Genomic DNA, 24,909 nt, shown 5'->3' with positions numbered 1-24,909 from the left:
TGTGTGTGTGTGTGTGTATAAGAAGTAGCTGTTTTACAATTCCAGCATGCAGTAGATATTATCCCAAGTCATCACCTAGCAGTCTCCAATTGAAGAAGTGGAACAGTTTTGGAACCAAACATCTGACTGGTAGGAAAAACAAGGCCTGYCATGCAGAACTAGAAATGCAGTACCTTCCAGAGGAGATATGAATGAATAACCTGGCAACATACCATAGTTTCATTTCATGTTTTACTGTGAGATGTGTAATGACAGAGCTCCAATCGAGCTGATTCATCAGCAGTCTCCAGTTCATCGCCTGACATTTTGAGATGCCTTTTCTATAGCGACAATAGCAACCGAAGAAGCCACCGCTATGGTGGAAAACAGGAGTAAACAGTTCCCTTCTGAGAAAAGTATCAAAATACATACTTCAAGGCACTGCTTCTTCAAATATCCATCTAGCTCACCAAAGAAAAGCTTCTTATAAGTACTAGAGCACCAGCTGTGCTCCCCACTGGATAATCTTCAAAATTACTTTTTCCACTCTCTCAACCCCCACTCTCACCCCAAGGAGGCATAAAGTATGCACACCAGCTTCTGCTTTTCAGTATTTGACATTCACAGCAATGAAGCTGTCACAGAGACAATCCCAACCCCAAACAACATGCAATTGCTCAGTTCAAGAGGCTCTTTAAACAAGATGCCATAGCAGCATTGTTTAGGACAGGCAATGTTTAATTTAAACACAAGAATAATAAACCTTTCCACATTACACTTAAAAACACAACTTCCACAAGATGTGCCACTGGAAAAGTCTACAACAGTTTAACAGTAGAGTGACAGCCAACCATAGACTACATTTGCTTGAAACCAGCCATTCTCTTAAGGATATAAACAGACTTAGTTCCATCCTACTCTGGAACAGAATTCATAAGCCATTTACACTGTATTTCTAATTTGTTCATAAATTATTTTCAAAAGGAAAAAAGCAAATTTAAAATGGAGACAGGCATCTACCTGGAACAATGGAACAGAGAGGAGACAAGCAGGGGGAATCAGATATACACCATTTTGAAAGCCTTGATTACAAAGTTTACAAGCATTTACATCTTTCAAGGCTCTTTCAGGTCATCCATCCCACACAACAGAGTTTTCCAAATTAGATACTTATGATTGGGAGACAATATCTTTACTCCCACAAAACAGTCAAATCCGTTTTCTAATTGTAGGTACTGTTCAAGATGTTCATAAGTGTTCTGTAAGAAGTGGTGAACAGAGATGTTGCAGTTTAGAGATGACAGGCTAAGTTATTCAAGATAGCATGAAAAAAGGGGGGGGGGCGGACTGACTGCAAAAAACTGCAACATGCAATACCAAGCAAATTTTGGCTGTCAATTTATCACCTAATGCACACACATATACAGTGATGCACAAGGCAAAAATGAATCTTAACATTAGCAATCTGCTCAGAACATCTGAATTCTATTTAATGTGAACAAGGCCTTACTGTTCTAATAAACATTTATATGACAATATCAACTCAACAGTGGCACAGACCAGATTTTTAGAAACACAGGCCCAGATTACATAACTGGCCCATATCAGTAAAAGAACAAGAGTCAGCATAGAAATAAGTCTCATTAGATACAAGTCATGCACATATGAGACTATGGAATAATGTTCCATTACCATACCTTTGCTTTTTTATTTAGAATAGCAAGCAAGTCTTGCATCRGTACAGGGAAGATCAGTCTGACTAATTCCAGTTTCTCATTCTTCTAAAGTCCAAGTTTCACCTAATTTCACATAGGTATGGCATAAATATGTAATTTTTTTTCCATAGCAGGCCCCCTAGTAATGTTCCCAGCTTCATGTTCTTGAGATTTACCTACCATAAGTATGTCTACCATAATTTGTTTAGAAACAGTTCATTACCCTTGACTGCTGTTTTTTGTTGATTCTGCTTTAGCATATCAATTCTTGATCATTACCTAAAAGTTTTAATCCTATTGAAACTCTTAAGGGGGAAAAAATGTTTAAGTGAGGGAAGCCACTAAAATTGTAAGGTTTAAGGAAAGGCCACACCTGGGTCAAGAAACAGTTAAGCCAAATTCTGTTTTTTTTCACAATCAACGGATCTGACATTGAACACCAAAGAATCAATACTATAAGGACAACCTGCACCTAATCATTCATCTTTCTACCTTGAGAGTATTGTAAAGTTTTAATAGTATCTTTCTATAACTAGCTTTTTATTACATTTTAGTATTTGAGATTACCTGTCAACTTTGTAAAAACACGTCTTAAGCTCCAATCCAATAGAAGCATTATTTGAAAGCCTATAGTAATGCTTTCTCCCTTACACCAGTAGAAAACAGCTACAGCTTGTAATCTAACATCCTGACCACCGATCATTCCTTTCTCACCTGCAGAAGGCAGCTTTAACAGTATTGTAATTTAGTGGAAGTATAAGAGCAAGCCATACGGGAATCCTCAGTCAAAGCTATAAGTTCTGAGAGAACTCAATACAGAATAAGAATCAGTAAAAAAAACGTGTAAGTAGTTGACACACACCTTAAACAAAAACATTTGGGTGTGCAACTGACAGAGATCCAAATTCAGGAGGAGAATTCCCTGCATATCAGCCTGAGAGCTACTGCCTTAAGAAGGATCACAAGACTCTGACTCAGAATAAAATGAAACGGGGGGGGGGCACCCTTTCAGGACCCCCTTTGCATACACTACACAAGATTCAACAGGAAGCTCGTTCTGAAGAGGGACCCCGGAGATCCAAGACAATCACCTGAGCCCAACGCTGTAGCTACAGAAATCCAGCTGAGTTCACCATCTTCCTGTAACACTGGAGTCGCCTCAGGGAACATCTGTCCCCCAGGGGGGTTTAGAGGAGGAGCTAACCCCGCACGCAGCCTCCGGCACAACACGCACTCGGCGGACTGAAGCCAGGCCGGCATCGCCGTGGCCGCCCGCCGGGAACAGGCCGAGCCCGGCTCCCTGGGGTCCGCGCCGCCTCCCGGCCAGGGCCACGCGAGCCCCGCGGGGCGGCCCGGGCTGCGGCACCCCACAGGCCCCACTCCCCGCACGGCCCAGGCGGGCGGCACCCCCGGCCCCCCGCAGCCTCGCGCCGCCAACGGCCGCAGGGCCGGTGACGCCCGTCAGCGCGGCCCGCTCCGGCGGAGGAATGCCGGCGCCGCCCCCATCCCCACAGGGGCGGTGCAGGCCTGGCAGAGCAGGGGAAGTCGCACCGGCCGCTCCCGGRGGCCGCTCCCGGGGCCGCGGGGGGAGGGTCTCACCTGTGCCCCGGCGGGTCGGTCGCGGCGAGCGTCCGGCCGCTCCTCAGCGGGGTTTGAAATCACTAACACCGCCCGCACCTCGCAGTATCCTCAGTGCCCATTGGCTGGCGTCTGCCCCGCCCACTCCCCCAATCCGCGCGCTTTATTGGCCCGTTTGAATCCGGCAGCGGTGACGCGCTCTCCGCGTTCGCTGGGGGCGGCCGCGCGCCCAGTATCGCCCGGGACGGAGGGGCAGGGGCGGCGGCGGGGTCCGGCGCCGCGCCGCGGGGAGAGGCGGCCCCAGCCGGGTGCGCTCGGCCCGGGCGGCGCCGTTAGCGGGAGGGGCGCCCGCAGGGCGGCGGCGGCGGCGGCTGGGTTAAGGGAAACGCAGAACACGAGCGAGGAACAGGACCGTGTCCCCGCTGCAGCCGCCGCTTCTGGAAATGCCCCGTCAGGTGGGAGGGCAAAATCCTCCCCCGTGCCTGTTCTCTGACTGCTGAGTTTGCCRGCAGTAACTCGTCTTACGTAAAAACTGTGCGCTGGGCAAGTACTTAGTTGTTATTTTTCTTCAGTAAAGCAAGTTAAGAAAAAAAAAATCCCTTAGCAGCCTTTTCCAAAGTAAATAATCGGAATAGAGGGCAAGGCTGGTCCCGCTGGCCCACCTGTAAGAAGGGAGTGCGATGAAGATATGCTTATAAGGCCTAGATTAGAATGAGAAGGGAGGTATCAGGACAAGCTGCTTGCATTTTTGCTTGGGCTCAGTGAAATCACTTCTGCACTGTGCTTCAATTTAAGAATAGGCAGGAACAAGCTAAGATACGTAAAATCTTTTTGGTACTTCAGCAGAACAGGACACAAAAAGATTCACAATGGTGTTGTACGTCAGTTATTACTGAACATTTTGTTCATTTTTTCATTCTTGCACCACTTAGAATTATGAACAAAAGGGATATTTCTATCCTTACCCCTAGAAAAATAGTTCTTCAGAACTGTATTTTCTGCTGGTCAAAGGCACAAAACAAGCAATGATCCCTGTAGTATGTGTTCCTGTAGACCAGCATGATCCTAATAGTCTTCAAAAAATAAGGGCCATACTCTTCTGCTGTTGCCATGTTAAAGTGATGGGGGGGGGGGGAGGAAGCAAGGGAGAGGGGAATAGTGTATGTGCACATCGGCGTTTGCAAATGAGAGTGTRTAAATAGTTGGCCTCTAATCCTAAGCCTTAGCACCAGCAGCAGCAGGAGACTGTGTTGCAATCTTATCATCAAAAGAACACAAATCCATTCCTACCTTCTTGCTCGTCTCAACCAAAGGAAAGTTGAGGTTCTGTGCAAACAGGTTCAGGAGCTCCGCTTTCAAAGGACAGTCCAAAAAAACATGCATATTCACAACCAAAAGCCAGGCAGAGTGGTTAAGAAAAGCTAAATTTATATTAAATTATCATCAACCCCTAAAATACTGAACATAGTGGTTAAATAACCCCAGAAAGTCCAATGTCTCCAGTGAGTAACGTTAAAACCATTACACAGGAACTCAGGAAACCACTGAAGTTAGCTTAGGATGGGCAGGAGAGAAGTTTACCTTTTTTACACAGTAAATCAGTGCTCAAGGGATCATCCTCCAGTGGCCTTTCTACATTCATAACAGCCTAAGTGCAGTGAGGGTCTTCTATTCCCCTGAACTGGGAAACACAATGCACCTCCTAGGCAGCATCTCACTAGGCCTGTCTGCATGCTTTAGGAAAAATAAACTGATGTCTGCCGACCTTACTTGTGGATGTGAGGCTATGGGATTTTTTTTTTTTTTTTTTTTTTTTTTTTTTTTTTTTTTTTTTTTTTTTTTTTTTTTCACCTTAATCATTCCAGGAAGCAAGCGAGCAGAGAGCGGTTATGAATGGTGTTTGGCTGGAGTGTGCAGAGTCCCTTCAAAGAAGCAGCAGAAATTCCATCAAGGTGGAGATCACAAGCACCATTAATTGTTGAGAAGACTGACCGGATTTTCCTTTCCATTCTGCACTTGTGACTTGGACTGAACCTCAAGTGACAGGTCTGGGTAGATGTCTCCCCCTTCACCCCTGTCCTGCCCCAGGATTTTGGTGCACACTCAMATAGCTATTGCGGGTGGAGAGAGAGGGGAAGACACAAAAACAACCTGCTCTCCTGTAAGTCAGAACCTTCTTCCCCATCCACTCACTCCCAGCCCTCTTGCCCCTGCCCTATACCTGGTTTCCTCTCAAATCGGTCCTTCTGCCTACACTTGAGCTCTTCAATGTTCTCCCTGTATCAGGCAGCCTAGACAGGCAAGATCCACCTCAGTTACGTGCGCTCCTTTCCCAGTTCCCCACTGAGTCCACACCTCAATCCAAATGTACCCCTGTCCAATAAAAACAACGCTTCCCAGGCTGGAGTCAATCAAATAAATAATTAAATAAAAAAGCTAATTAAAAGAAAATCTCTCTGAGAGTAGGGAGGAGTCCCATATTAACACAGGGAAATTTCTAAGCCCTAACTCCAGTTCATTTTCCGCAGGAATATACACCAGTCAGCCCAATGGTGCAAGTCATGGACAGTTTCATGCCACCTAGCCATGTCAAAGCTGCAACCTTCCTTTGCTGCAGAGCCACCTCTGCTTTAAAGAGTATTGGCAACTGCTAGCAACTGTCATGTTTTTCCAAGGGTTGCAAGATCGTTAGTATCTGAACAAGGTTAGAACAGAATAGGATGGATTTTAATATTGTTTTTTACTAGCAGGAAAAGTCTTGTGTCTGAAATGCATTTTCCCCACAATTCTATGCCATACCCCTACTGTACACTGCTTTCGTCACACCATAGGTGGGAATGCACTTGGCCTCTTGCCAGGAGATAAAGAGGTAACAGTTTGCTGCAAGGGATTCTTCGCTGGAAAATTCTGCTTCTGAATATCTGGCATAAGGCTTCATATTTCACCATAAGTGTACCCACAAGAAACAGTGGCATCGTCCTCAAGAGTATGCAAGTCCCAGATGCTGCCAGGATGTCTGTAACTGCAAGGGTAGAATTATTCTCTAGAGGGTAAAGGCCTTGGAGGCCAGAGAAAATCTGAGGTTCATACAGCTGATGAGAAGAATGACTCTGCAAGGACAGCTATTTACTAGTAATAATGGAGCTGAATGTGCAATTCTATCTAATAAGCAACTATTTTAAAATGTCCCTTAAAACTTCATGATCATTGTCTCCTATTCTAGGTCAAACGGGCTAGTGATAAGGCAGTTCCTAACTGCCAGCACTGAGGATTTCCCTTGGGGGAATCAACCTAGGAATTTTCTTATTTTCCTCATCACTGTAATAAAAGTCATAAAGGCCAAGACAACTGGAACTTGTGAGAATTATGCAAAGAGTGTGTGCATGATACATTTTCTCCCATTAGCTCAGTAGAGCTAAGAACAATACTAATTTATTTTTTTCCTTGAATACAGGACTCTGACTCCAGTATCGAGAGGGAACAATTCTAAAAGGACCATTTGCTGACTTGTTTTTCCACAGTAGAAACATGTTTTAACAGGAATGGGGTGAACAGGAGCATTGTCCACTGCCAGCAACAGATACAGTGCTCCAATCCCAGAATTCATTAAGGTTTTTACTAGCAGATGGAAAATAAGCAGTGATGCTCTCATGAAGCAAAATCATGGCAAGCAGTTACTCTCTTTACACTCTTAAAAAGTGACTTGATACTGTATCACTGTTCCCTTTAGGCCCAAAGCATACCCCATCTATTCTGAGACGCTTCTCAAGTCAGAGACGCCACAACATGAAGTCTCAGAGTGCTGCTAGTGCTGGAATGACTAAGGGAACTTTTGTGACTGGGAGCTAACAATAAAGCAGCTCTGCTCTCTTCACAGGCATCAACTGCAAGCTGAACTGCGTGGGATTTGCAGGTTGCCAGAGAAGACAGGATCTGAACCAGACTCAGGCCAGAGGAGTCACTGCTAAAGTTAATGTGGCAGCTTCCAGGAAAAGGGAACATATAAATAAACCACAGACAGTGAAAATGAGCCAAAAGGGTCTCTGGGTTCCAACCCACCCATCCTCCCTCTCCAACCACAACAGGACAGTTGCCCAAGCTCCTTGCTGAAAGGCAGTCACAGTTTCTGCACCCCTTGCAAAGAGGCTACTCTCTGCACTCTTCCTTGCTTGGCAGGCAGAGTCCCATCTTTTTTGTGCAGAGTGGAGGCTAGGGAGGGTACAAGCATCTCCAAAGCAGTACATGCTTTAGACTTCGCTCTCTGTGGAGGGCTTGCGCTGGTGCTTCCAGCCTGTGTCTGGGAGTGAGCCACGCCGTTCAGGAGTGGCTGCTGCTGTGTTGACGCTGCTGCACTCAGACTGTTCTTCCTGTAGCAACTGCTCAGTTTCAGTGTCATCCAGCGAACCAGAACTAGCCTGAATAGAGACTGTGTCTGTCTTCATGCAGACGTGGTCTCGGAGAATCCCGCCTCGGGAGCTCCGAATCTGTTTAAGGTCATCCCATTCTGAGTCATCACTGGACAAAAGGCAAATCCCCTCCACAATCTTGATCTTCTCCTTGGTGTAGCTGTGATCAGGACCAGCCTAGGGAGCAGAGAGGCAAATGAAAACACAATACACATACAAAGAAATAGGGCAAAGAGCAAAGCAGAGCTGGAATAAAGATAGCGAAGCAGACAAAAGGCTGGACCTCAATGTAAAAAAATCACTGTCTCTGACTGTCACAATGGCAGAACCTGTTCTAAATGTCCCTTCAGTTCTTTACCCCCTGCATGAATTCTCCCTGCAAGAGCGCTCATTCCAAACTCCAGGAGCCTTCAAATCATGGAAAGGGAATGAAGATGAGGAAGCTCTAATTCAACTAAATATAATCCATGACAGCAGGGGGCAAAAACAACACTGAGCCTAAAAAAAAAAAAAAAAAAAAAAAGAAAAAAAAAAAAAAAAAAAAAACTTGGAAAGCAGAAACAGCCAGAAGACTTCAAGGTAAAAACAGGTAGGGTAGGGAGTTGATTATAAATCTGCAATGTTCTCATATTTAAATCACTCTAGATGCAAATCTCAAGGAAGCCCACCTGAATACCACTGTCTACTCGGGGCCTCACAGTGATACAAGAAAAGCAAATTATAGGGAGACAACAGAAATGATCAGAGAGGCTAACGGGACCACACTGAGATTAAAGTAGTAAAATCTGTATACCTTGGCTTAGTGACAAATAAGCAGCATTAGAATATCTGATGTAAACCCTGAGGAGAGAGTGGAGTGAGGGGCAATATATCTGGGAGCATTTAGAAGTAGTAAGATTTAGTGGAAAGGATTTAGATTCCCAGAGAAATCATCCTGGCTTATCCTTAGTACACAAGGCTAAAATGGCAGGGAAGTTTTGGAAATCTATTGGATGACACATTTGACAAACAAGGCCAGGGAAAACTCTCCTCTGCAAAAGTTCTGCCAGGATCCCTGCCAGCGGGACTAAGTGATTATCATAAATACTCCTACAGAAATCATCTTTTTTTTCAAGTCTCCTATACAAAGCAGCCAAACCAAGACCAAGAGATCTGTCCTAGAAAATGACCTCTACTTTCTTCCAAACAGTAGAGCTGGTTCAAGGACATAAAAAGCAGGGAAATGCTAGAAAGAACAATTAGTAGGGGACAGTGCTAGAGCCACACAACAGAGCTTGAGTGAGGGCGGCAGGATCGAACACATTACACAGAGTAGTGATACCTGACGTGAGGATGTGGACGGAAATCAGAAGAGGGAAGATGAGAAGCTATCTGAGTGATAAGAAAGCTTCTGAGGAGAAAACAGAGGAGAAACTAAGTGCTGCAAGATATTACATTAAATCCTCTTCACCCTGCCACACACAGGGTGGACCTCTGCAACACGTTTAAAGTGCTCATTTGTTAGGGGGCTCCAGTTCCCTCCCTATCCCACCCCTTTCATGCAGTGCACAGCCAGAAGCCATGTTCTTATCATTAAATCCTTTCTGGCTGCCTGATCTCCCTGATGACTGTCCAAAGCAATCTTGGGGCAACAGTCACTGAATAGCACTGTTTCCAGGGAAGATGATTCCCTCTGACTCCTTTACTTTGATGGCCAGTGCCCAGTGCTAGAGAAATACAGGACACCAGGAATGAGGAGGAAGCAGAAAGCTAAATGCAGGTATATGTCACGACAACTCACGGAGGGAGAAGTGCTGCTGGCTGATCTGTAGAAATCTGACTGGGCAATTTACTAGAAATAAATGCTGATAAGTTGCAGCATTTTCACGTCCTAAGGCCTGAAGCTCAGCAGCAGCTTTAGCCTGGTCCTCATGTCCTTAGTAGCAGCTCTTACCTCTTTTTTATAGCACAATTGGTTGTACATGGCTGGTTTGGGAATTGTTTCAATCTTCACCTCCTGGGTAGACGTCCGATATGATGGATTACTGTAGGTTAGGTTCCCCAAGCTAGGATCTGTGAACTTGGATTTATTATGCCTAAAGGAAGAGAGCAGTCAGAAAAGATGCATGGTCCTGCGCCAGGATCTAAAGTTCCTGAGCACTCAGCAAGTGGAAAGCAAGGAGCAAATTCGCTGTCCCTCAAAGTCAGAGAACACTGGTTTCACCAAGCTCTTCAGCTGCCAGTACACTCACTAGCTACCAGTGCAGCACGGCACTGCCATGCAACCCCAAAAGCAATACTGGCAATAACTGGAGAGACTATCTGGCAGGAAGCACATGACCTCACATATGTACTGAGATAAAAATATCTCACATCCCTGTCCATAATTCCCAAGCTCTCTGCAGAACATTCATCCCATAAGGAATGAAATAAAAAACGTGTATGCCCAACACTTTAAAGGAACAGGACTCAAACCTTGCAAAAAGTAAACCTTGCAAATAAAATCAAACACTGCTTCCGAAAAAGCAAAGACATTGTAAATCGCAATAAGGAAAAACTAAATATTCTTCAGGAGCTTTCTTCTCCCACAAGGYTACATTTTACCATGGTCCAGGAGAGGGGGAAGATCACTCACCTATATAAAATTAAAGCAGCAATAAGCAGCAAAATAAACAAGATGCTGAGAAGGCCTCCAATAATGTAGCTAACGTGCAATCCTTCCCCTGAAAGTGAAAAGCAAAGGTAAGTTAGCAATCTCCTTAAATTCCATGGGATAATACTGATCTAGCATAACACCTCTTATGGAAGTATGCAAAGTAAAAGGTCAACACACCAAGGTTTAGCAGAGGGGGTTGTTTGGAATCATATGAACAAATCCCTCCCTCCCACTCAGGCCTCAGCAAACCAGAAGTGAGAAGACCTTGGTAATGGGATCAGATAAGGATGAGTTAAACCTCCTTGCTGACAGGTTACTCCTGCTGCAGGAAACAGTTACCCTTGTCAGCCTTCTTCAATGTAACATAAAAGGGATAGTGGAAAAAGAGTTCTTAATGGAAAGAATCCAGTGGATGAAGTAGGTGAAAAAGGAAAAAAGCCATATTCTTCAGACAAAACAGTCATTTAGAAAAGTCCCCATGTAGGCTAACAAATGAGCATAACTGATATTCACCCTCAAGATACATTTTTCTCTGCTCAGAAGCATTTGAGGAATCCAAGTTTGAGTTTCAAACACTGGACTGAAATGCCCTGAGTACACCTGGAAGAACAACACTAGTGGAGGAGAGCAAAGGAAAGAAACTCACCCATGGTTGCAAGCACTGCCTCATTGTCACGGCTACACAAGCCTCGCCTGGCATCTTTATCAGAGCAGCTGAATGACAGAACGAAACATTTAGTACCCTGATACTGAAATTAGTCAGGTTCTTCCCGGGTATCAGAACACAAGACTGGACAGGCTAACACTGATTTTCCTTCCATTTCCAGCTCTATGAAGGGAACTCTCCTTTCTCTGCTCCAATATCAGTCTGTGTCCAGAAGGAAGGACCTTATTTATGTGTATGTTTCAATAGAACAGAACATAAATTTTAGCATCATTACCGAAGGAAAAATCAGAACTTTATAAAGTAAGCATAGAAAGATATTTCTGTTCAACACATCACTCCCCACAGAGGGGAAGTTTTACCTTAAAAATAACTCAACCACATACTACAGAATATATTTTTTGCTGGACAGTAGGAATAATGGGTTGTAGGGAATTAGCTGGGAAAAAAAAACTCTTCATTACCTGCACTGTAGCTTAAACATGAGAGTTGCAAAGGCCCTGTCCTGCTCCAAAAAAGCTGTCCTCTTGTGGCCAGGGTAGAACTATTTCCTCAGATGTCTGAGTCATGTGTGACATGTTTGAGAGAATTAAAATAACAGAGTCCTGTCTCTTCCCCTCAGAAATAAGTTGTTTAAATTAGGAGTTTGGAAATCAGTCAAATGAACAACAGAAATTCAAGAGGATTTTAACACTTCTTACAGTATAGCGAGCCTAGAGACACAGCTTAATGCAACACAGAGAAAGACCTCTGCACTTCTTGCCAACTCAAGAGCTCTGCACTCTCTTTGTCAGAATGGTCTTCCTCATTATTTACACAAAGTCTAGGGCTAAGGTCTCTTTTGGCCAGGGAGAAGTAAGTTTGGATGATGACAGGCAGAGGTGACTTCCAGCTCTTCAGAGACCTAATTGGTGGAATCTCATGGGTTAAGGCCCTAGAAGGAAGGGGAGTCCAGGAGAGCTGGAAGTACGAGTACAAAGTGCAGCAAAGGGGGCAGGAGACCTGCATGGGTGAGCAAGGAGCTCTTGGCCAAATTCAGACAGAAGAAGAAAATACACAGAATGTGGAGGGGACAGGCTACTTGGGAGAATTATAGGAATGCAGTCAGAGTATGTAGAGATGCAGCAAGGAAGGCTAAGGCCCAGCTGGAATGGAGTCTGGCAAGGGATGTCAAGGACAACACGAAGGGTTTCTTCAAATACATCAGCAGCAAGAGGACGACTAGGGAAAACGTGGGCCTGCTACTGAATGGGGCGGGGGCCCTGGTGACAAGGGTTACAGAGAAGACACAATCACTGAATGCCTTCTTTGCTTCAGTCTTCACTGCTAAGGGCAGCCCCCAGGAATCCCAGAGCCTGGACCTGGAGAGGGAGAAAGTCCAGAGAAAGGAAGACTTTCCTTTGGTTGAGGAGGATAGGATTAGAGACCTTCCAGGCAGGCTAGACATCCACAAATCCATGGGCCCGGATGGCATGCACCCACGGGTACTGAGGGAGCTGGCAGATGTTGTTGCCAGGCCTCTCTCCATCTTTGAAAGGTCTTGGAGAACTGGAGAGGTGCCTGAGGACTGGAAGAAAGCCAATGTCACTCCAGTCTTCAAAAAGGGCAAGGAGGAGGACCCAGGCAACTACAGGCCAGTCAGCCTCACCTCCATCCCTGCAAAGGTGATGGAACAGCTCATTCTGGATGTCACCTCCAGGCATATGGAGGAAAAGAAGGTGATCAGGAGTAGCCAGCATGGATTCACCAAGGGGAAATCCTGCTTAACCAATCTGATAGCCTTCTCCGATGGAGTGACTGGCTGGGTAGATGAGGGGAGAGCACGGGGCATTGTGTACCTTGACTTCAGCAAGACTTCTGACACTGTCTCCCATAACATCTTCCTAGAGAAGCTCAGCAAGTGTGGGTTAGATGAGTGGACAGTGAGGTGGATTGAGAACTGGCTGAAGGGTAGAGCTCAGAGGGTCGTCATCAGTGGCATGGAGTCTAGCTGGAGGCCTGTGGCCAGTGGTGTCCCCCAGGGCTCAGTACGGGGTCACATCCTGTTCAACTTCTTCAACAATGATCTGGATGAGGGGACAGAGTGCCTCCTCAGCATGTTTGCTGATGATACTAAGCTGGGAGGAGAGGCTGATATACCTGAGGGCTGTGCTGCCATTCAGAGACCTGGACAGGCTGGAGAGCTGGGCAGAGAGGAACCCCATGAGGTTCAACAAAGGCAAGTGCAGGGCCCTGCACCTAAGGAGAAATAACTCCATGTACCAGTACAGGCTGGGGGCTGACCTGCTGGAGAGCAGCTCTGCAGAGAAGGACCTGGGAGTGCTGGTGGATGGCAAGTTGACTATGAGCCAGCAAGGTGCCCTTGTGGCCAGGAAGGCCAATGAGATCCCTAGGTGTATTAGGAAGAGTGTTGCCAGCAGGTCAAGRGAGGTGATCCTGTCCCTCTAGGCTGCCCTGGTGAGGCCTCATCTCGAGTCCTGTGTCCAGTTCTGGGCTCCCCAGTACAAGAGAGACATGGAGCTACTGGAGGGAGTCCAGTGTAGGGCTACAAAGATGATCAGAGGGCTGGAGCACCTGCCCTATGAGGAGCGGCTGCGAGAGCTGGGCCTCTTCAGCCTGGGGAAGAGAAGACTGAGGGGGGATCTTATCAATCTGTACAAGTACCTGAAGGGAGGGTGTCAAGGGGACGGGGACAAACTCTTTTCAGTTGTCCCGTGTGACAGGACAGGAGGCAATGGGCAGAAATTGAAGCACAGGAAGTTCTGCCTGAACATGATGGGGAATTTCTTCACTGTGAGAGTGATGGAGCACTGGAACAAGTTGCCCAGAGAGGTTGTGGAGTCTCCTTCTCTGGAGATATTCAAGGCCCGCCTGGATGCAAGCCTGTCTAACATGCTCTAGGTGACCCTGCTGAGCAGGGAGGTTGGACTAGAAGATCTCCAGAGGTCCCTTCCAACCTTACTGATTCTATGATTCTATGTTGCATCTTGTGCAATCTGTGACTAACATATCCCAATTCCAAGAGAAAAAGAGCACTTACTTTCCTTCCACTGTTTCCAGAGACGTAAGAGCTTTGGTCGTTGAGGTAGTTACTCTGCCAGGCAGTGTATGACTTCTCTCACTTACACTGGTAGTTTCAGGACCAAGAGGCACCACACCAGGAACTAAAACAATGCAGAGGAAAATAAGAACCACAAATTTGTGGGACAGATGAACAAGTCTGGTAAGAAAAATTCTGAAATGGAGAAGCTTAGGAACCTATATCAGTAACTTTCTCATCCCAAACCGAGCTCTCAGTAGAAAGGACAGGGGAAGATTCTGTTTCTCACAACTGCTTTACATCCAGTATAAGACTTTTCAGAAGCTTTTGCACACTGGAGAACTTCAAATGCTTTGGTATCATAGGCATATGAATAATCAATGCATAATTAGTGGCTCTGACTTGCATACAAAAGCTACTACCAAGTGAAACCGTCTCTGAACCCACCTGTGGAACAGGGCCGCCCATCTGGTTCATCCGGACATGCGCAGACAAAGTCAGAAGCTCTGGCAAAGCAGAGATGAGTGCAGCCTCCATTGTTCACTCCACAAGCATTAGTACCTGGAAGGAAAAAGCAAGTTTTAAATCTGGAGCAGACAATTAGGTAGAAGCTCAGAACAAGAACCTTTTTTCCTGTTAAGCCAGAGATACTTCCTAGAAGTAGAGCAAGTCACTATGCCACAGAGTACATCTCAACATCTGACTCTTAAGAAAGTGATGACAGGAGCCAGACACTGGTTCGATTAAGGCAGTTTTGAAAGGAAGGCAGAGATCAGTAGAGAGGAGCCTAGTCAACACAGCTGCACAGACAGAAATAAATTCACATTTTTCTGTCACTTTTTTAACGCGGTGTCAGGTGAATAACTCAGAAAATGACATTTGCTGATCAAAGCTGTAACACAGCACAGTCAACACATGCTTGGCTGAAACMTCAGAGGTAGGCAAAGAATGTGCCCAGAAAAACTGAGGGAAGATGCACTAACAGTTTGAGGGATGCCAACCTTATTTAACGTCTACAGTAGTACAGTGGTTCTAGAGCTGTCTACAATTATCATTTGCTAGAATCAAGATTCTCCTGGTTACCTGTCTGTCTCTGAGGGGAAACCACGATGATATCCATCAGTCCCTCAACATTGGCCAGGACTGTTTCCTTATTCCGCCCAGAGTACTTGTCCACTCTCTGGATAGATTTGGTTTGCCAGTCAGTCCAGTATATCCACCTATCCTGCTGCTCAGGGAGTTAGCAAGGAGGAGAAATCACAGCTATTAGCATGTTTAGCCACATAAATACAGGATCCCCACCAAAAACATGTCCCAGTGACACAAGGCTCCAAACAAAGGCCCTTCCAGTACCTTATCTTCTTATCCTAAAGATGATGATTGTCTACATCTCAGAGCAGTTCAAACTTCTGTTAGCACCACTGGAGAGTAATGTACCAGTCCCTCAGTCATCTCTATTTCACCCAGACTACAACATTCCCCTGTTCCCAATGCTCCACTGTCCAAACTCAGCACAACTGGGAGATCAGTGGCAGGGGAAAAATCCTCTTACCTGTGTCAGAGCAAAGGGATGTGACACCTGGCTGACCAAAACTTGGCGTAGCTTCCCATTGAGATCACAACTCTCTATGCGATCAAGATGTGCATCCACCCAGTAAATCCTAGAGGAACAGGGAAAGAGAGAGGTGAGATTCCACCTATACATTCCCTCTTCACTTTTTAGTCATTCACTAGCCAAAATGGATCAGATCAATCAAAACACTTCAAGAAATCAAGCTCAGGCAGGGAAAAACAAAACAAAACAAAAACCCCAAAACCCAATACATCTCTTAATCCCATACTGGATTCTCTCACTGACCTCCTGGTGTCATAATCCAAGGTCAATCCATTGGGCCACCCTAGGTCAGTGTTGATCAGGATTTTACGTTCAGAGCCATCCAAGTTTGCCCGTTCAATTTTAGCAATGTGACCCCAATCTGTCCAGAAGAGGTACCTAAAGAGAGAAAAGGCAAGTGCAAAAGAAAAAGGACATTTCATTCAGCTCACATAAAGTTTTAATTATAAATTAAACCGCCATATCCTTCAGCTTCAAATAAAGCTCATATGGTCTGTAGCTTAATTCTCTTAAATATGTGCCCCAGCCTTCAAATCAACTGCCCAGTCACCTCATTCACTCAGCACTAGCCTTTTGGTGGTACCTGCAGATTCACACTGCACATCCCTTCTTCCTCTCAGATGCCCCTCCTCCAGTCTGCTTCTGCATAGCCCCTCTCTTTGCCCATTACATCCCACACTTACCCCTTCTTGGGAAAGACAGCAATGGCTCGGGGTTCATCCAGGCTGTTATTGATCAGCACTTTCCTAGAGCTTCCATCCAGCCTAGCTACTTCGATGGTGTTGCGTCCTGTATCTGTCCAGTAGAGGTTCCTGGCAACCCAGTCCACCGCCAGGCCGTCTGTCGTCTTCAGCCCCTGACCGATAACAGTCTCCATGTTGCTACCATTCAGGTCAGACCGCCTGGATGGAGATCAATGACAAATGGCAGTGAGGAATGGCTAGCTCCTGGAAAGCCTTTACCCCTCCACACATGACACCCATCAGCCACAGGGCCACTTCATACTGCTACTTTCGTAATACCTCCTTCCTCAGTCTCCAGCAGGTTAAATACACCTTCAGCACTTAGTTCAGCAATACACATGATACTGTGTACCACATACAGAGTTTGAGCAGCAGAGTACTGCCAAGACCTCATGGTCTCCCCAGCTTATTGGCACACTCCACAGCTCAGTGTGGCCCACCCAGCATGAGTGGCTAGGTAACCTGGACACCGGCCAAGTAGATGCCTGGCACCTACCTGATGACATCAAGGAAAACATCTGTGTAGTAAATCTTGCCATCCACGCTATCATAGTCCAGAGAAATTACATTGCTCAGCTCAGGGACAGGTATATGTACATCCGTGTGATCACTGGTGTCCAGTGAGATACGACGGATGGAGGCACGACTAGAGAAGAGTAGGTAGGTCTCTGGAGAAGAGTCACATGTCTGCTCATCTCTCTTCAGCTGGATGCCAGTGGGGCAGGCACAGGAGAAGCCAGTGGGGTGAGGCAAGCAAAGGTGGGAGCAGCCGCCATTACGAACTCCACATTTATTAAAGCCTTCAGAAGCAGGGAAAAGGTTGTTTAAGGATCTCTGTGGACCCAGAGACCAAAGCTTTACTTTAAAGACTACACACATGCACAACTTGCTAGCAGCTGAGTTCACCCTAACTGCAGCCTTGCTGAAAATCTACAGCCCTTCATACAGAGACTGGCCTCCCTCCCCCTCCAAGATGCATTGCTGGCATAGGCCCAGCTGGGCAAGGAGGACAGGAAGGCACAGTGGAAGTGGGAGCATTAGGAGCAAAATCCTGACCTGTATTCCTTGCTAATCACAGTCTTCCCATGGAAAAAGGAACAGCCAAATGCTGAGAGATTCACAGGACTGCAGTTTAGCTCTGTTATTGCTGCAAATAGTAATGCCGACAGTAAGATCCCACCCTGTGGGGAAGCAGCACGACAACACACCAGAGGCCAAGATGACAAAGAAGCTTCTGTTTTAAGTTAGCTGCACACAGTGGTAAATAAACAAAGGCATCAGAGAAGCCTGCTGTAAGTGCTTGACGTATTAGGGTCATATCTTAACTTCTGACTTTTTTAAAAAAATTGAAAAGTCAATATACTTTTATTAAGAAGGGATGAGCCTAGAAGACAGGTGCAGGGAGGAAGGAGGAAAGGCCACAGGGATATGATGGTTGGAGTTCAGGTTGGCTTAAAGTTATGCTGTCAAGGGTGGTGCTGTTAGGAGCCACAGGGGAAGCAGCACAGTTTTCTGTAAAAGAGGATATTGGAGGAAAAAGATTTCCACTGAAAGGAAAACAAAGCATACAGCAATAACTCACACTGAAGAACAGGGAGGCAAGATGAGGTTGTGTAGGTTCCCCAAAGAGTAGTGTAAGGACTCTGGCACAGAATAGTTGGAAAGGATGATATTTCAAGAGCCGCTAAAGAAGCGGACAGGAAGATGAAGCCTGAATAGTTGGGCTAAAAATGACTAGAACTTGAAAAAAGKTTTCAGTGACTAGCATAAGAGGAACAAGTGCCTTTTGGAATTAAAAAGGGGAAAGTGTCCAATGCCATAAACAGCTCTAAAAGCAGTAGATTCCAGTGAAGCCTAACAGGGCATGACTCATTGACACATGCGAGACGGAAAGAAGTCAAAAGGTATACAGTAATAAAAAATAAATTCCAGAGCTGTATAGCTTTGTAAACAGAGAGAAGTACAAAAATAGTTACATAAGAGGGAGGAAGAAAAGAAAAGCTGAGTTTGAAGGCAGTGCTCTATTTCCATCACTCATGCTTTCCCAAACGACCCTTTACAATGACAGTTCTTAAGGGCTCCCCTAGTCACCACAATCACACCACTGCCTCAGGAGCAGCCCAGCAACTCACCCAGAGGCCGTGCCCTATCAACAGCTTGAATGTCCATGAGGCCGGGCAGGTTTGCTCTCACCAAGATGACATTAGCACCAGTATCCTTGTCAGCCCTGTGAATGCTGCGAGTTTGCCAGTCAGTCCAGTAGATGTAAGAGTCCAGCAGAGTGAGGCCATATGGATGTTGCACTGGTGACAGCAGGGTGTGGCGGTTTGCACCGCTGAGATCTGCAGCCTCAATACGCTGGTGATAAAAAGCAAGCATGTTAGCCCCATGTGCAAAACACCAATGCTGTTAACAGCAAAGCAAAAAACAGAGCCTAAGCAAATAATGTTACTCAAGCTTCCATTCACATAAGCTTTTCTGAGAGCTTGGCCTAGGTACCCCTCATTCTTCAGACAGCTTGCTCAAAAGCTTCAGAACAGCCTCCATGCTATTATAGCCCCAGCAACGAGCAATGCTGAAGAACAGAATCAGACCTCAGTGTGTGCATCAGCCCAGAGCAGCTGGGACCCCGCCTTGTCCACTGCCAGTCCATTAGGCCAGCCCAGGTTGTGGCTGATCAGCACGACACGTCCTGAGCCATCCATCCCAGAGCGCTCCAGCTTAGCATTCTCACCCCAGTCTGTCCAGTACATGTACCTGGGGAAAAGCCAGCAAGTATTAAGGAAACAGCAGAAATCAGAAGTCTTCCTTCAGCCCCTAGATAATTTCCTGACAACACTAACCCCATCTCATGGTATAATGCTATCGCCCGTGGGCTGTCCAGGTTCTGCCAGACCAAGACTTTCCTCATGGAGCCATCCAGATTGCCCACTTCAATCCTGTTTGTTCCTGTATCTGTCCAATATATCTTCCTGCCAATAGCATCCACAGCCAGCCCATCTGTAGTCAAGAGACCTGAGAAAGCAGAAAGGTACAACAGTCACTTCTCATCCTTCCTACTCGGTCAGGAATACCYGATATTTGCTTTATGCATCAAGCAGTAAGCCTTATGACTCTCCATGGCCTGCAAAATTTAAGGAATCTTCCACCAGGAAAGTCAGAAGATCTCTTTTGGCAGGTATGTGGAGGCAGGAGGCTCCCAGGCCAAAATACCTCTTACCTGTGGTGATGATGTCCTCATACTGGGAGCCATCAAGGGCAGCCCGGCTGATCTTCCGCAGTGTACTGTCTGACCAGTAAACCTTTCCTGGACAGAAAAAGGAAGAGAAACTAAAGAATCAACAAAATCCTTAAAATCAAATCCAGGTCTTCAGGAGACAAGCATCAAGATTACTCTGACTACCAATTAGGCTATTCAGCACAGAGATCTAACAATACAGAAATAACAGCAGCACATGACTATTCAGCTAGAGCAATAAAACTATACAAAATCTCTTGTTCCAATCTTTCCCAGAAGCTGTGAGAGCACTGTCTCTGGGTAGCTCTCTGCTATTCTAACAAGGCCACAAAAATGTAACACATTACAAGCTAGCAGTATGGAATCCCACATCTAATTTTGGTAAGTGTTCCAAAGGACAGGAATCAGACTATCTACATTACTATACACAGTGGGTTTACATCCAACACAGCATCATATATTTCATATGAGCCAACAGCCCCCGACTCAGCTTTATTGCTATAGCAGACTCCACCGAGAGGCAAGCCTTCTTAAATCCAAGCTACAGAGGAACCTGATTCAATACAGTACACAGCTTCTTCCTCAACCCAGTTGGGGTTGTCTGCTTTAAGGACAGGACTGATGGGAAATGAGTATCTGCAGTATCTACTAGAAAAAAAGAAAAAACCCATCTGCCCAAGTTCTCAACCTACAGTAAAATCCGTGCCTGGGTCTTCACTCAGACATCTAAATACTAAAGTCACTTTTGCCTTCACAACAAGCAGTTAGATACACCAGGAAGTTCAGACCTTCCTGAGGATCCACTCCAATTGCAATGGTGTTCTTCATAGTGACATTGACGGAGACAACGACATCTGCAAAGTAGGGAATATCCAGAGAGACCATTCGAACGTCAGTCCTTCTGGCAAAGATCAGAAAGCTAGTCATTCCTGCAGAGAGTTGAAGATAGACTGGTATCAGCAAAGGACAAGTCCAGTCAACTACTGGCATCATCTACTGAACTTTCTGGAGCTATTCTTGCTAACATGTGTAAGGAACAGAAATTAGTAGAAGTCAGTTTTCCTGCTAAGATGAATAAGCAGATGTACTATAGCTTGAAGCCAAAAGCCCTCCAAAAAGAAGGTTGATAGGAGGAGTGTGTACAGATCTGTTAAAGAGTATAGCACTTTCTAGGTCAAAACAGAATCCACTGCAAAATTATGGCAAAAGTGTGGGGAAAAAGTGACACCTGCTAAGCCCACCGCAAATTTAAGAAAAATGTCCTCTGCATCAATCTAGACTTCCTTGGGTTACTTTGCTGTAATTCTCACTCACATGAAAGGTGCGAGCACTAGTGGGCTTTTCAAAGGGCAAAGCAGATAAATGAACAAAAATAATTTTCTCTAACTAAGCAGGAGTAGTAAGTAGCTGACATCCAACTGCAATAGGAACTTGCAGCGGGGACTCACCAGGAGAGCAGGTCTTGCCATCAGACTGCAGGTTGATCCCAGTAGGGCAGGTACAGCTGTAACCTTTTGGAAGAGGTGCCAGAAGACACAGGTGACTGCAACCTCCATTGCTAACTTCACACGCTGTGTGCACTATAGGAAGAGAGGAGAAAGAAATTCCATAAGCCAGTAGCACAGGCACAAACAGTGAGTGCAGCAGCTATAGAAATGCATTTTAGAAGAACATCCTGAAGAACAAATGAGAAAGTTATTCTTGTGCTCACGTATTCCACCCAGAGTCTTAAAGCTTTGAGGGCTGACAGATAGGCCAACTCCTTGCAGGAGAGCCATGCCACATATCAGAGCCTAAGCAAGCTCTCAGCTCAGCATGGCTTGGGGCAAGCTCTGTACCTGGTGGCCTGTGACGGTGGAAAACATGAATATCCATAAGGTTCTCCAGATTGTCCTGCAGCGTTTCCCGAGCCTGCCCAGTCCTTCTATCTGCGCTCTGGATGCTTTTGGCCTGCCAGTCTGTCCAGTAGATTCTCTCGCCATAAAGAGCAAGTCCAAAGGGGTGAGGTAGATTGCTCCCAATCAGCACCTGGTCAGATTACCCCCAGCCCCCAAAAAAAAGTTACTAAGAAGTCACTAAGGGCAATATACTTCCCTTGCCCCCTCTCAACATCATAGGAACAGTCACAGCAAAAGGAGAGGGATGGGGACTGCAGGAGTCCTAAAACAGAGGTTCCCTCACACAGTTTGCAGCTGAAGGGGAGTTCTTCTCTCCCAGTGAAAGCAGCTGAGCATGCCTTGATTTGGGGATTTCACTTTCAACTGGAAAGAGAGGCAGGGGCCATAAGCACTCTTTAACCTAGGACTTGCACCTGAGGTTCCCATGCTCCCTTGTCCAGGATGTTCTCCTTACCTTTCTGCTGCTCCCATCCAGGCCGGCATATTCAATGGTCTTCATGCCTGCATCTGCCCAGTACAAGCGCTGTGACTCGTAGTCAATAGCCAAACCATTGGGCCATGTCAAGTTGGAGGAGATGATCACCAAGCGGTTTGAGGCATCCATACCAGCACGCTCAATCTTCGGGTTGGCTCCCCAGTCAGTCCAGTACATGAACCTAAACACAAGCCCAGAAAGAAGTGAATGCCTACACTCCACTGCCTCTACAGCTAGGCAGTGTTAGAAAAGCAAAATAGCCTGGTGCCTTCAGCAGCTAGCAGGAAGGAGCATCAGACTAACACTGTCTTTATGGACAATCTTGGGTTCTTGTAACACTCATAAAACCTAAATTCCCTCTGCTGCCTATGTTCTGACCTAATTACAACATGGAGAAAAATGTTCAAATATTTACAAGGCCTAATAATTAAGCAATTATTTCCTACTCTCTGACATTGGATATTTATAYTCTTGCAGCCCTAGTCCTCCAGTAATCCAGCCAATGAAAATACAGCATACTCCCATTCAAGACTTTCAATGGTTCTAAAGCAAGGGCTGGCAAGCTTGGGCCTATTAACTCTAATCTAGCCTCAGCTCTTCAAATCTCATGATTCAAAAGCAAAAGCCTTTATTGAAGCCAATCATTTTTGTTACTCTTCTCAGGTCTGCTTTCCATGGCRCGATTGATCCCTCAGTGCTCTCACTGAGGCAATACTCTGAAGTCAAGAGGTCACTAGTATTAGAACTCACTCGGGATCAACAATAATTTACTACGGGAAATTCCTCTGATAGAACGGCAGTTGAAAAACAGAGAGCTTGAATAAAAATTCAACATAGATGTGAAATAATGGTACAAATGATCTAAATAGACTCATTCTAAACATTTTTACACCAGATCTTTAGTTACCAAATCCCCAGGATAAACAAATGAAAACACTGGCAAGGTCCTACAAGCATTACAGCTTAACATGCAATTTTCCCTGCTTATCTTTTTTCCACTAGCACCCCAGAACAGGTCTCTCCTTTCAGACTTTGGCAGGTCATAGAAAAAAAAATGTCAGAAGGAAAGGCAATTGTACAAAAATAGAGAAATCAAACATCTTCAGACACACAAGAATTGCCACATCATCCCAGAAAGAAGAACCTCCTACCCTTCAACAGGGTCAACCACGATATCTCTGGGTCTGTCAAGGTTCTCCCAGATCAGAACAGTCCTCATGGACCCATCTGTGTTGGAGACCTCTATCCGATCTGTTCCTACAAAGATTGAGAGAGCGAGTGAGAGAGAAATCAAAATCCTCTGGAAACATGAGAGATAAGGAAAAAGCATCCACACAGCAATGCATTCTTCTGTTCCATCCTTCTTCCTATCTAGAATGCAGGTAAGAAACATGGATCAAAGTACCACTTTCTACAAGGTCTGAGGTCAGCTCCCTGGTCGCAACTAGTGCTGAGCCCTGTATTCATCAGAATGATGAACAGCACTCTGCCAGGCCCCGAATGTATCCATGTAGGCATGAGAGAACAACTAGAAAAGAATCATCTTCCTTTACATCTGTCTGAACTATTAACCCTCAGGCAGGGAACATCCTCCAAATTCCACCTACTGCACCCCAAGATACACCGTTGGAACACATACACATGCACACACCTGCAGCAAGAAGACAGTGGACTTAAGACTTCTAAAACAAGCCTTTCTACAGAATTAGCATTGAGGATACCACAGAGAGAGAATTAAACAAAAGATTCCACATCAGCTCCCACTTAGTTAGGAACACATGAGACAAAATGTCATTTTTTGCCAGACACACACAAACAAATCTGGACAAGACAGAAGTGGAACTGTTACACAGCTGTTACTGAATTTTCATGATTAGTGAGGAAAACTGAACCCTAGGTAAAGTGGAAAATCCCAGTACCTGCATCAGTCCAGTACAGCTTGTTGGTGACCCAGTCAATTGCCAGTCCAGCTGGACTTTCCAGGCTAGTGTCTACCACAACCTAAACAAGAACAAAAAAAGTCACTAAACAGACCTTAAGGAAAGAGCACTGAGCCCAATGCACTGCCTGCTCACTAACAACAAAAATTTCAAAAGATAAAAGTCAAAGCAGAACAAGACCATAAGAGAGAGAGGATTAAGGACTTAAAGTTTTGTTTCAGTCTTACATTTGGAGTAATATCTATTTTGCAAGTCTATTCAAACTGCAACTCTGTTCCCTTCCTTGATGGCAATATTAGCCTAAAGCAAATGTGCACATAACAGTCCCAGGAAATGTGGCTCTTGTTCCAAGCGGGGTGCATAACAGAGGATGTAATACACCCTCCTTTCTGATTTTAGGACTACAACAAAGGAAGTGCCCACAGCTTGCAAATCAGTATGCTTCATGTCCCAGTTCAAGGTTTTCCAGATAAGCATGAATGTACAGCAAGCACGTGCGTGAAGCTTTTAGTGATTTCAGAGCTCTTCTAAGCCACAGCTAGGTAAGCTAAAGAACAAGTCACAACATGAACTGCACCCCCTTAGAAGGCCAGTTTACCCCAATAGCTTCAAGTCTGATGCTCAAAGAACCTGCTGGCTAGACGATCCCCACACATAGTTAGCATTGTACCTCTTGGCTTGATCCATCCCATTTAGCTCTGCTGATGGAGTCAGTGCTAACATCTGTCCAATAGACATAATCATCTTTTGAGTCCCAATCCAGAGCCACAGCACTGCGCACATCAGCAAGGGGAATGACATCATCTGACAGGTCATCTGTGTCAAAGCTGATCCGACGGATGTCCATCCTTCGGGCAAAAAGCAGGAACTTGTCAAGACCTGATCAAAGGTCGAAAGGTCTTCTTTTAATTTCTCTAAGTTCAACAACATAGCGGTAGACATAGACAATTCCCTATTATAGCCAAACTCCACTGGTAGGTCAC

The 24,909-nt window shown here is 45.5% G+C and overlaps 2 protein-coding genes across 5 annotated transcripts in view; both read right to left on the bottom strand.

The window, feature by feature from the left end:
- Positions 1-3,394, bottom strand: part of CKAP5 (cytoskeleton associated protein 5) — a 53,522-nt gene extending 50,128 nt beyond the window's left edge. For 3 of the 4 annotated variants that reach the window (XM_085306098.1, XM_085306076.1, XM_085306089.1), the window contains exon 1: positions 3,294-3,394. The gene's annotated coding sequence lies outside the window, so the exon portion shown is untranslated. Of the gene's footprint in view, positions 1-2,785; positions 2,885-3,293 lie in introns of those variants that run through there. The other variant, XM_085306081.1, reaches the window with a different exon arrangement.
- A 1,286-nt stretch (positions 3,395-4,680) lies between these two features.
- LRP4 (LDL receptor related protein 4) overlaps positions 4,681-24,909 on the bottom strand; it is an 88,856-nt gene continuing 68,627 nt past the window's right edge. Inside the window, exons 18-39 of the mRNA XM_085305428.1 lie at positions 24,597-24,805; positions 23,906-23,987; positions 23,138-23,243; positions 21,966-22,167; positions 21,452-21,641; positions 21,062-21,193; positions 20,402-20,542; positions 19,596-19,682; positions 19,219-19,390; positions 18,970-19,132; positions 18,508-18,733; positions 16,872-17,175; positions 16,316-16,534; positions 15,876-16,010; positions 15,570-15,678; positions 15,101-15,245; positions 14,465-14,578; positions 14,018-14,141; positions 10,960-11,027; positions 10,293-10,380; positions 9,612-9,753; positions 4,681-7,855 (exon numbers count right to left, since the gene is read on the bottom strand). Of these exons, the coding sequence (XP_085161554.1) occupies positions 7,520-7,855; positions 9,612-9,753; positions 10,293-10,380; positions 10,960-11,027; positions 14,018-14,141; positions 14,465-14,578; positions 15,101-15,245; positions 15,570-15,678; positions 15,876-16,010; positions 16,316-16,534; positions 16,872-17,175; positions 18,508-18,733; positions 18,970-19,132; positions 19,219-19,390; positions 19,596-19,682; positions 20,402-20,542; positions 21,062-21,193; positions 21,452-21,641; positions 21,966-22,167; positions 23,138-23,243; positions 23,906-23,987; positions 24,597-24,805 (3,494 nt within the window). The 3' untranslated portion in view covers positions 4,681-7,519. The remainder of the gene's footprint in view (positions 7,856-9,611; positions 9,754-10,292; positions 10,381-10,959; positions 11,028-14,017; positions 14,142-14,464; positions 14,579-15,100; positions 15,246-15,569; positions 15,679-15,875; positions 16,011-16,315; positions 16,535-16,871; positions 17,176-18,507; positions 18,734-18,969; positions 19,133-19,218; positions 19,391-19,595; positions 19,683-20,401; positions 20,543-21,061; positions 21,194-21,451; positions 21,642-21,965; positions 22,168-23,137; positions 23,244-23,905; positions 23,988-24,596; positions 24,806-24,909) is intronic.

This window comes from Rhea americana, unplaced genomic scaffold, assembly GCF_003343005.1.
Source record: "Rhea americana isolate MKP2758 unplaced genomic scaffold, rheAme1 scaffold_102, whole genome shotgun sequence".
NCBI classification, from domain to species: Eukaryota; Metazoa; Chordata; class Aves; order Rheiformes; family Rheidae; genus Rhea; species Rhea americana.
The sequence above is the reverse complement of the archived record's forward strand: the minus strand, read 5'-3'. Positions and strand labels throughout refer to the sequence as shown.